This window comes from Populus euphratica, unplaced genomic scaffold (genome assembly GCF_000495115.2).
Source record: "Populus euphratica unplaced genomic scaffold, PopEup_1.0 scaffold289.1, whole genome shotgun sequence".
NCBI classification, from domain to species: Eukaryota; Viridiplantae; Streptophyta; class Magnoliopsida; order Malpighiales; family Salicaceae; genus Populus; species Populus euphratica.
Genome location: NW_011500167.1, coordinates 142,010 through 153,987, shown reverse-complemented (window position 1 = coordinate 153,987; position 11,978 = coordinate 142,010). Strand labels below are relative to the sequence as shown.

At 33.0% G+C, this 11,978-nt stretch overlaps 2 protein-coding genes across 4 annotated transcripts; one reads left to right on the top strand and one right to left on the bottom strand.

Moving 5' to 3' along the window:
• Positions 1-5,339: 5,339 nt before the first annotated feature.
• Positions 5,340-7,372, top strand: LOC105111268 (beta-amyrin 28-oxidase-like). The gene is made up of 3 exons (XM_011006579.1): positions 5,340-6,480; positions 6,608-6,795; positions 6,919-7,372. Exons 1-3 carry the CDS (start codon positions 5,541-5,543, stop codon positions 7,213-7,215), a joined length of 1,425 nt encoding a protein of 474 aa, XP_011004881.1. The 5' UTR covers positions 5,340-5,540; the 3' UTR covers positions 7,216-7,372.
• A 902-nt stretch (positions 7,373-8,274) lies between these two features.
• Positions 8,275-11,662, bottom strand: LOC105111266 (small nuclear ribonucleoprotein-associated protein B'-like). Of its 3 annotated transcripts, none has more exons than XM_011006578.1 (3): positions 11,527-11,662; positions 9,961-10,891; positions 8,275-8,292 (listed from the first exon to the last, which is right to left on the bottom strand). In XM_011006578.1, exon 2 carries the CDS (start codon positions 10,834-10,836, stop codon positions 9,967-9,969), a length of 870 nt encoding a protein of 289 aa, XP_011004880.1. In that variant the 5' UTR covers positions 10,837-10,891; positions 11,527-11,662; the 3' UTR covers positions 8,275-8,292; positions 9,961-9,966. The 3 variants fall into 3 exon arrangements, with proteins under 3 accessions (XP_011004880.1, XP_011004879.1, XP_011004878.1); XM_011006577.1 differs by lacking the exon at positions 8,275-8,292 and adding an exon at positions 9,242-9,509; XM_011006576.1 differs by lacking the exon at positions 8,275-8,292 and having other exon boundaries at positions 9,670-10,891.
• Positions 11,663-11,978: the final 316 nt, after the last annotated feature.

Sequence of the window (11,978 nt, the reverse complement as noted above, 5' to 3'; positions counted from 1 at the left end):
GTAATTGATTCAACACGCCCTTGGTCTTAGATTTTGTGGGTATTTCTTCTTTTTCTTCTTTTTTTCTTGGTATGCGTGCTTGAGGCCTTCTTTTCTTTTTTATTTCAACTGTGATTTTATAAGATACAATAATCTTCCAAGAAAAATGTGTATGAAATTGCTTCAACACACCTAGAAATAACACATTTGATTATACTTTATCCTTCAAAATCAATTACGAGCACCTTTTATATCAATTTATATAAAAGAAATGAACTTTACAAGACAACAATCAATGCTCCGCTTCTTAAATTATTTATTGAGAATTATTTTTAGTTGATGATAGCAGTAATATCGCATGAAAACTAAAATTAAGTTTCTTGATATACCTTTTTACAACAAACTAGTGTATTTTAAAGAATTTATTATAAAAATTCCTCTCTAAACATTTTATCAATTGCGGTCTTTCCTTTTAGATGATGTTTTCAAGCTCATTTGCTATCCCCAATACTTGAAGGTTTATAATGTCGAGGAATATGAGATGAGGTTAAAAAAAATGATTTATATTATTTTTTATTATATTTATTTAAATGAAAATTTTTAAAATTTAAAATTTATATATGATCAGACTATATTTTACTTCATTTCTATATAAGCTCACACTTTTTAAGGATTACCATGTTATTTCCTCTTTTCTGCTGCTGTGTTGATCAATATTGTTTCTAACATAAAAAAATAATATTTAAATTATTAAAAATTATTTAATTATCATTAAATTTGATATAATAATTTAAATTTTAAAACTCTAGATCCAATTCTTTACATAAACTTGATTTTAAATTAAAACAAATAAAAAAAAAGTTAAGGTAACCTAAATCAACTTTGACTTGAATTTTAAATTTCATAAAAAATTTAATTTATTATTAACTCAATACTAAAAGATTAATTAAATAATAATCTTGTATTAAAGAAAAAAAAAACCTAGGTGTTTGGGCAGAGAACTGCACGCCTAACCAATATTTGTTTTCTTCACTCTCCTTTTCTTTAAAAAATAATAATAAAAAAATAATATATAGAAGACAAACCATTTGTAGCGTGAAACACAATATTAATTGTTGACTAAGACGCACGTTAACCAACTAAACTACAACATGAAAATATTAAAAAATAATTAAAAAAATATAAAAACCTGTTTTACTATTTGTACTTCACTTGGTATGACTAGTTAAACCAACGCCATGTCATTTTATGTGCAGCGAGGGCGATTGAAAATTTTGATTACAAATAAAAGATACTTTTGCAAAAAATAAAAAATAAAAAAGTAATTTATTATTTTGAAAAAACAAGACATTAAAGGGATAGAAAAATAGTAAATATAATTATAGATGATATGAATAGTATTGTCAATAACTATAGACAAATGAAAGGCTTTATAAAAGTTTATTTTTATAATTTAACAGATTTTTTTCTTTTTGATTTTTTATCAATTCTATGGTTTTCTTAACTAATCAAATTATGATGAATAAAACCAAATCACATGCTATTAATAAAAAATAATTAATTTTAAAGATAACTCAACTAGTTAAATTTTAAATTTGTTTTATAAAAATCATAAGTTCAAATTTTTTGGATATTACTTTTACTTGTGTTTTATCTAAAGTTAGATCATTTTTTTTAACATGAAATAATGAATATAACAACATTTTATAAGTATTTTTTAACATGAAGAATTCTTAATCATAAATTTATAAATTTATGCATGCATTTAATTAAATAAACTAAAAGTTATTTATACAAGCGAAATAAATTACTTAAAATATATAAAAAATATTCAAAATATCTTGATAAACCTGTATGTAACATCAAATAACCTAAAAAGCTGAAAATAAATAATGAAAATCAACCCAATACTAAAATCATTTATGAACTCAAATTTATTATTACATGCAAAGTCTATGAAAAAAAACATTTAGAATAATTTTTTTTTATTAAATAAAATTTATTGATATTAAAATCAATATTTTTTATGGATAGGATCAATGTCAACCAAAACTTTTTCTTTTTACCATAAGAATCATGTCATTTTTCCTTTTTTTTTTCAAATTATAGACTAAAAAATAAAAATAAAATAAAATTTTGAACTAAAATTGAATTTTTTTAAAAAAAATCAAGGTAGCACTCTTCTACTATTTTCTATTAAATCTCCAATAATATCTCAATAAAAAGGGTCTTGATCAGAGGCAGAGGTCCATGCTTCTACTATTTTCTATTAATTCTCCAAAAATGAAGACCGAAGATAGCTGTAATTTCTACCACAAGTTTCCCAAGCTTAACCACGGTATGCGGTAGAGAAGGTCAGGTATGCAACCAAGCACACCACATAGACGAGGATTCAAATCCCAAGATTTGGAAACATAAACATATAAGAGATGCTTGGCGATGGAATATATATATTTATACTAGAAAGACTGACACTTTTGATGAACTTTGTTGCAAGCCACCATCTGTGAGCTCGATGCACTGAGAATATGTTGAGGTTTATAGCAAGAAACACGTTTTGGATCGCTTTACCAAAAGCAATCCTGAGAAGATTATAAAAAGCATATAGCTAGCAACATGAAAGTGCAGCATAAGATGAGGATTCAAATCCCAAGATTTGGAAACATAAACATATAAGAGATACTTGGCGATGGAATATATATATATATTTAAATACTAGAAAGACTGACACTTCTGATAAACTTTGTTGCAAGCCACCATCTGTGAGCTCGATGCACTGAGAATATGTTGAGGTTTATAGCAAGAAACACGTTTTTGATCGCTTTACCAAACCAATCCTGAGAAGATTATAAAAAGCATATAGCTAGCAACATGAAAGTGCAGCATAAGATAAATGCAGCATGTGGTGCCATTTTTTAGTGGAAAAATAAGATATGATGTATATCTGCCATGTCCATTCCATAAAAGCCGAGCTAAAATGTTCAAGGAAATCCCAGATTTTAATCATGCAAACCCCTTTTGTCTCTCTTTCGCTAGAGATGCGGATACAATATTGTGCTGTCATAATTCAGTCACACAAAAGGAATCACCTAAGGCTTTGATCACCGGCATACTCACGATACCTATTAATGAAAAAACTATGATATCCTTTCATTTCCAAAATATAAAAATCAATTTCTTTCATTAATGACAAGTGAGTAACACAACCGATGGAGCCTCTACCGGTTCCTGATAAAGTTACTGTCCTAGAAGCTAGAACATTAGAGTTGACCGGGTTGCAAGCCCTTTAAATTACTAGAAGATGACCAAAATGAAGATAGAGAGGAATCAAAACTGGAAACAAACAGGGCATCATATTCTCGTGCTAGCTTACATGTCAAATGATAGTACTCCTGTAGATGCTGGTTCCTAGATTCGAATTCGGGAAGTCAAGGGAGAAAGCACACAACCTGGTCATTAAACCAAGCCCTTGAGGATGTATGATTAACAAATTAGTGATGTTGTTAATCTCTATTTCTAAGGTGATGAGCCAAATTGTAGTTGTGGGCAACCAATGATATAATAGGTATGAAGCAGTATGATAATCATACAATTAACGGTATAATTGGCAAATTATAATCTTTTATTATTCACCTGGTAGTATAATTATCTAATTGGTGGATATTTGGTCAACTAATAATTAGCAAATAGAACTAAAGGTGTAGATAATAATGTAAACTCAATCAATAGTGTTATTAATATGAATCAGTACAATATTTTTTTTCCTGTTTTTGGATTGTAATGGGTGGTTGATTGCTTTGGTTAGTGAGAATGTGTGTGTTGATTAATGTTTTGTAGGAGAATTAAGGATACTTTTTATAGTATTTATCTTGTTTTGTTATCTGGGATGGTTAGTTGTTTGTAATCTTAGGATTTGGTGTGGTTTATGCTGTAAATTGTTCATCTTTTTAGGAGTTGCCTCAAATAATTGATGTTGTCTCATGGAATCAGTAACACCCTTTTGATTTTTCTCTTTGTTTGGCTCTCTGGGTAACTTTGGAGGTGATTTTGTTGTTTTTGTTAGGTTCAATTGGTGATTGTTATCATTGGTGGAGGAAGGATTATTCATTTTTCAGTGAAATCATGTCTCTTTATTTCTCATCTGTTGGTTGAAAAGGCGCCTGGAGTTTGGATTTATGCTTCAGCTTGGGAATTGGATCATAACTTGAATGATGCGGCTGCTTCTGCTCTTATGCAGAATGATCCGAGCCTTTGAGGGGGTCAAAGGGTCTTTGGATTAGGAATCTTCAGAGGGAACTGGCATACCTTAACAGGTTAAAGGCGCTGGCGGTTGTGCTTGGAGGGGAGATAGAAAATGTTTTTCATGATTAGGATATGTTCTTGCTGATGGAATTGCGATCAAAATTTGATGACGAAATATTCTTGTCAGCAATTCCACTGAAAAATACTAACTTGATATATTGTTTATAAAAATTTTATTTATTTTTATTCCATATAAAATTGCATCAGAAATTACTAGCAAAACATATTCCATTACTATTTCCAACATATATTTTCAATGAAATATTTTATGTCAACGATTTCTATTTGCTAATTTTCTGGTCATAAAAATCCAATAATATTAAAAATAATATAAATAAATCAAAGTTAAATAAATTAGTAAATTAGATTTGTATTTTTAAAGGAATGTTTTTTTTTTTAAAAAAAAAAATCTTACCTTACTTCAAAGTTAAATAAATTAGTAAATTAGATTTTTATTTTTAAAGGAATTGTTTTTTTCAAAAAAAAATCTTACCTTACTTACGTCTTTGGAGAAAATTATTCATAAAATTTGTATGATTTTTTTATCTTATTTAGATAGAAAATATTTATTAAAATAAAGTTTATCCCAAAAAATTTACCTAAAGAAGTTATTAAAAACTAAAAAAATAGGTCAATCCCTTTTTTCATTATTTTATATTTATTAACTACATAAATTAAACCCTATATAACATTAAATAAGCTTAAGAAATAGCTCCAAACCTATATTATATTTTATTAGCACTTTATTTTACTTTTAAATTTTTTAAAATTTCTTAAGAAAAACCCAAAAAAATCAATAATATGAAAATAATAAAACTACATCTAAGTTCATCACATATTAAATGAGATTCTTTTTTTTTATATAGGAATCTTGTATTATTATCTTCTATTACTTTTTACTTATTTGGAGAAAATTATCCATAAAACTTTTATTATTGCTTTTGGCTGATTTATATTAAAAACATCTATTAAAATAAAGGTTATTAAAAACTTTTATTGATGCCTATATTGTTTATAAGCTCTATTCACATAATATATAATTAAAATCAACTCTTTCAAATAAAAAAGACTCATCCTGGATATATTTTTTGTTCACATTTGACTGCTCGGTCTTCGTCTTGGCAAGTAATACTTTAGACCAGCACAGCACTCTTCTTTGGCTTGCCTACATAAATCTGCCATTCCATCCTGCTTAACCTCATATCTTCACAAATTTCTCTCACAGCTATTGAACACATTCTTTAGCATCGACAATAGTCATGGAGCTAACATTTCTATTGTTATCTCTAGCTCCACTTGTCCTACCACTTGTTATTAGCATCCTTGCTTTCAAGTACTCATCCCGTAGTGCCAAAAACCTGCCACCAGGGAGCCTGGGCTGGCCTATCTTTGGCGAAACACTCGAATTCTTGTTTGGTAAGCCTGAAGAGTTTGTGTTTCACAGGATGAAGAAGTACTCTTCCGATATCTTCAAGACCAAGATTCTTGGAGAGGAGACTGTGGTGATGTGCGGTCCTGATGGACACAAATATCTCTTCACCAACGAGCAGAAACTTTTCACTGTATTTCGAACCCATTCGATGCAGAAGCTCTTTCTTTCCGATCAAGCTTCTGCTCCGATTGAAATTACACGCGAAGCTGAGTCTAAAATCATAAGATCACCTGGGTTCTTGAAGCCTGAGGCATTGGTCAGGAACTTGGGGAAAATGGACTCCATTACACAGCAGAAAATGCATACTTATTGGGAAGGAAAAGATGAAGTCAAGGTCTTTCCTTTCGCGAAGACACTGACTCTGTCTCTTGCCTGTCGCTTTTTCTTGGGCTCCGATGATCCTGAACGTATAGCTAGGCTTGTCAGCAATTTTGATGATGTAACCCTAGGGATGCATTCCATTCCGTTGAATTTCCCTGGAACAGCTTTTTGCAGGGCTAACAAGGCTGCAGCTGCAATCCGCGAGGAGCTACGATTAGTCATCTGTGAGAAAAGAGCCAATATGGCCGAAGGAGCACAGGTGCAGGATGTACCATGCCATATGATCTTGGCCACGGACCCTTTAGGCAAACACATGGCGGAAACTGAGATTGCTGGCATGATGATGGGTTTACTAGTTGCAGGATATAGTACAGTGGCTACTGCAATGACATTCTTTATGAAATATGTTGGACAGAGGCCTGACATTTATGCGAAGATCCTAGCTGGTAAATAAATCATTCTCTTCCACGCTCTCCATTCCGATCGTTTGAGTACCTATACATGTGTGTGTGTGTGTGTGTGTTGTTTTAATGTTAATTGATCTCATCAATAGCCTGTCTTCTTGAAATCCAGAGCAAACAGAGATTGCAACAGCTAAAAAGGCAGGAGAGGTACTAGACTGGAATGACATTCAGAAGATGAAGTACTCATGGAATGTAGTCTATGAAGTGATGAGGCTCACACCTCCAATCCAGGGAACTTTCAGAGAGGCCATGACTGATGTTACTTATGCAGGATACACCATTCCAAAGGGATGGAAAGTATGCATAATGCAATCTTTCCTTTTCGTTTTTCTTTTTCACAAGTTTCAAAATTCTCTAGTCTCCAAAATAAAAGTTGCTTTTTAAACCATACTTTTGGTGACACTTGCTTTACACTTGTAGATATACTGGACAGTCAGCACAACAAACAAGAATCCAAAGTACTTCCCAGATCCTGAAAAGCTTGACCCATCTAGACACGAAGACGGAAAGGCCTTTCCTCCGTTCACGTTCGTGCCTTTCGGAGCTGGACCTAGAATGTGCCCTGGAAAAGAGTATGCTAGACTAGCAATTCTGACTTTCGTCCACAACGTCGTCAAGAGGTTTAAGTGGGAGGTCGTGTTTCCTGAAGAAAAGATCGTTGGTGATATGATGCCATGTCCTGAAAAGGGACTTCCAATTCGCCTTCAATCGCGCTGATGCCGAAAGGCTAGCTTGCTTGGATCTGGCTCGGGGTAATTAGGCTTTGGATTGTAGAATGAACCAGCTAGACTGGGCGAGATTTTATTTATCACCTTTCCTTGGTGATCATGTCATCTTGTCACTTGTAATTCATAACTAGAGCATTTCCTTCTTGATCCAATAAAGTAATTAATTTCTAATTTAATGGAAAATAGAGTTTTATATATACTAATTAGTAGTTAATGAGAATCTAGCAATATAGATACATGTTTTGGTTTTAAGGCTCATATATCAAATCTTAGAAAAAAAATATAAAAATTATTTTGTTAGTGTTTTCATAATGGTTGGAGGTATGTTCTTGATCTATTTATTTTTTTATATTATATTTAAATGATAATTGTTTTAGAAGTATATTTGGATCTATAAATCTAACTTTGGTATTAGAATCAGTAATAATATCATTGCCTTTGATAAAAAAACAATTCTTTATATCTATTTGTCTTGTGGTATATATATATATATAAAGAATTGTGTAAAAAGGTTGCTACAGTAGAATAGGTTAAAAAAAGAAGAGTGAATTGATTTACTACCTCCAATTTTGGTAGGTAGTCTCTCAACTTGTTTTCAACATAAAAAAAGAATATTTATATCGTAAAAAACTATTTAATTGTCATTAAATTTAATATAATAATTTAAATTTTAAGACTCTGATCCAATTCTTTACATAACCCTGATTTTAAATTAAATCAAAGAAAAAACAATTAAGATAATCAAAATCAACCCTGACCTAAATTTTAAATTCTATAAAAAATTAATCATTATTAACTCAATACTAAAAGATAAATTCAATAATAATCTTATATTAAAGAAAAAATTAAAAAAATAATCTAATAACCAATAAAAAAATCTCTAGGGGTGCTTGGGCAGAGAACTGTACCCAAAAACAAATATTTTATGAAATTTAGTTAAAAAATCATATAAAAACTGCTTTATAAAAACTATATTTTAAACTTAATATTTTAGTAGATCTTATAATATAAAATATAGTTTGGTATGTTATCAAATCTGTTTCAGAACCTTCAAGGCATGAATAACCTTCAAGGGAAATAGGCTCAAAGTTAATTGTCTATGGAAAGCTTGTGGTAGAGTATAACTGGAATGCAATCTTACAATTGAGATATATAGACAGTATTTGAGCATTTTAGCATGCGACTTATATCTCCAAATAAATCTGCCCACCAATACTTGAGGCCGTTGACACTATATTCTTTTGGTTCCTTGTTACTTGATATTGCATTAAGATGGTAAGATTGCTAAGATCCCTCGAAATGAAGAAATCAGTTCAATAGAGTATAGATAATAAGAACCTTCAGCCCCTAGCTCTATCAAGCCATTTACCACCGGTGCATTGCACCCTCCATCCCCGTGTTCAAGATTTGATCCTCTTTATGCACAAGATGGAATGGACAACAAGACTAAACCAATTTCACCAGCTGCACTATCAAACTATGGTTTCTCAATGTATTTAAATACCAAATAACATGTCAGCCATGGCATTGTTGGTGCAGATAATTCAATACATAGAATTTCCTTCAAATATTCTGCTGAAGAAATACTACCCTAACTGAATTTGTGGTCCTTATATGGCCTGGATCATGTACCATTCTGACTTGGGTTTCTATACTTCAGTGGCTGCTATAAATTGAACTAAGAATAAATGGCACCCCTAAATGGGCACCACTACACAATGTAGTATGGTATGCACCAACAAAGATGGGGTTAAACATTACATTATCATTGAACTCCACATTCCATTGGTACAATGAAGCTATTAATCACTTTGTATCCCACCATCTCTAACTATCCAAACACAAATAAAGAATCTAAAAGATCTGTACATATGGTTTCTATACCTCTACAAACTCATAGTTTTGTGACATAGCTAACAAATAAAGGCTTTCGTAAGCAAAGTACATTCTACTTGGTCAGAGAACATATGCCAGACATAACTATCCAGATCAAACATCAAGTTAGCAAAATCTGCAGACACTTGGGATAACAGAGACTAACACTGCATTGAACACACTTTAGGGTGAAAATCTAGAATGGTTCGTCACAATTTTCCATCTTCAAAAGAAAGAACAACAGCTCACTCATTCATAAAAAAAAAAAAGTAAGCAACTATTCACAAAATTTTGGAACTTCCATTTCCTAAAAACACAATAAGCTCAATGGTTCTGAATTCCTTCCAAGCTGAGTTCCTTCCAAACTGAGATCTTAAACCAAGACCTAAACTCCAGCAGCATGCCTAACTGAAAGGGTCATTAGTGAAAACCAGTTATAACTAGCTAGCTTCACCAGATATACAATGAAATATTACATGCTCAGTGCACCTAAATTTGACTTTCTAATCAAGCACACATCCGATTGATCAATGTACATCAGAATAGAAACACAAAAACTCTGACTAAGTTCATGTTCTCAACAATTCTGTTCTCGAAGAAACTATAAACTCAAATCCAGTTACCCAAATAGTAAAGTCTAAACAGATGTCAAAACTAAATAAACAGAATATTGAAAGTAACAGCTGCTGACAATAATACTAAATGAAAGAAATAGAAAAAGAAATATTCCTGTAAATAAATCCATTCCATTAATCTAATTAAATAAACACAAGCTTGCCAACTTCACATAAATCTCCAGGCCTAAGAGATTGAAAAGAAAGTAGACCTTCATTAATCCAGACATCAAAAGAAGGCATACCTAAATCTATTGCTGCTGATTCTGCTGCTGTTGGGAATTGGGAGGAGGTGGCATACCCGGACGAGGGGGTCCAAAAACAGGAACATGACCACCAGGTGGAGGTGGCATCCCAGGACGGGGTGGAGGTGGTGCAGGCATTCCAGGTCTTGGTGGAGCAGGTGGTCCTCTCATCATTGGTGCCTGTCCCTGGGGTGGCATTCCCATAGGTCTCTGGGCAAACTGTGGTGGCATTGGGAAACCCTGGGGGGGCCTAGCAGAAAATTGTAGTGGACCTGGTGGTGGTGGACCCCGACCCATTGGTGGACCCTGACCAGGATATGGTCCAGGAGGCATCTGGCCAGGTGGTCGGACCACAGGTGCACCACCAGGTGGTGGAGCACTTGCTGCAGGGTAAGTCATGGGTGGAGCAGAATGTTGTGGGACTGGGGGGCGCATGAATTGAGGCTGCATCATGCCAGGGGAAGGCCCACCCACACCACGAACAGGACCTGCAAGGCCAGGCTGGGCTTGAATAAGAGGAGCAGTGGGAATTCCGCGGCCAGCAGCACGACCAAGACCAGGACCAGAAGCAGCTGCGGCAGAGACAGCCTTGGCGCGAGACTCTTCAGGAGGAGGAGGGCCCTCAACAGTCATAGAGATGACCTCTTCACCACGAAGAAGAACAAGGCCAAGTGTGCGGCGGTCCTCACGCTCTTCATTGTTTTTCTTGCCCTTTGCTGGTGGGAGCTTGCGGAACTCCTCGCAATCACCAAGTACAAGGTTCATGTGGCGATCAAAGGCCATGAATTTCCCTACCAGCTGCCGACCATCTTGGATGGTCACACGCATCCGGTAGTTTATGTATTGGAGCATCTTAGAGCTCTTTGACATCGACATTTTTGCAAATCTGAGGTTTCTTAAGTAAGAATATCTTTATATTACAAAATGTTGCCTGCAGTAAATTCAACAAAATCAACAATTATGTCTTAACACAAATCCAAAAACAAGAGCTACCTACAAATACAACCATTAAATCAGGACTGCAACAAGAACAACAAGACAAGAACAGAGCAACAAAAGAAATCTTCTTTCAGTTCTGCATAGATTAAATAACTGGAACAATAGATCAACTGTTCTTAACTAAATTAAAAAAAAAAAAACAGAAAAACTACTTAACAATTCGACATGAGATTAACAGCTATATTTCATTTTTCTTCACAAACACTGAAATTTTCTCTTCACGAATTCAATTATTCTACTCTAGATTAAAAAATTCAAGCACCAAAAAAACCAAAACCTTGCTACAATTACGATTCCAATCCACCCATTATCACAAAACCGAAAAATCCATTAAATAAAACAAAAAATAAACCAAAAAAATCCAAATTTTCAACAAAACCAAATCTGGGTTTCAATCATTACTCACCCATTTCATAAAACATCAATAACCCATCTCGTAAAACATAAAACACGGCAACAAAACCACAAGGATTAAGCTGAGAAATGAACAGACAATACAGTTACAAGAATCAAAACGTTTGCCAAAAAAACGCCAGAAAAAAAATCCAAAAAAGAAACGACACAAACCTGTAAATACTGGCTCTTATCAAGAACCCTCTTTCAACCTGTAAACTTCGTTTTCTAGGGTTTGATTTCTGGTTACTGAGAAATGGAATCTGTAAAAATTAGGGTTTATGTGGTTTTTGTTTTTGGAGTGAGGAAGGAGGGAGCGAGGGTTTTATAAGGACACGCCACTAGGGGAAAAGGGGTCCAAGTAGAAATCAAATAATCTGGTGTAGTGCAAGTAGTTTGTTGAGAATTTTCAGCCGCTGATCTTGGTCAAATAATATTTGGTCCGTTGATGATGATGACTATTAATTTTTAGTACTGTGTGTAAATTTATAAACCGACCTGTTTTTTTTTTTCCCTGTAATCATAGTATGGATTTTTTTTTATTTCTATAAAAAAAACTGAAGAGGAGATTTTATATAAATATATAAAATTAGATATGGCATGTGAATGGTTTACTTGAAATGTAA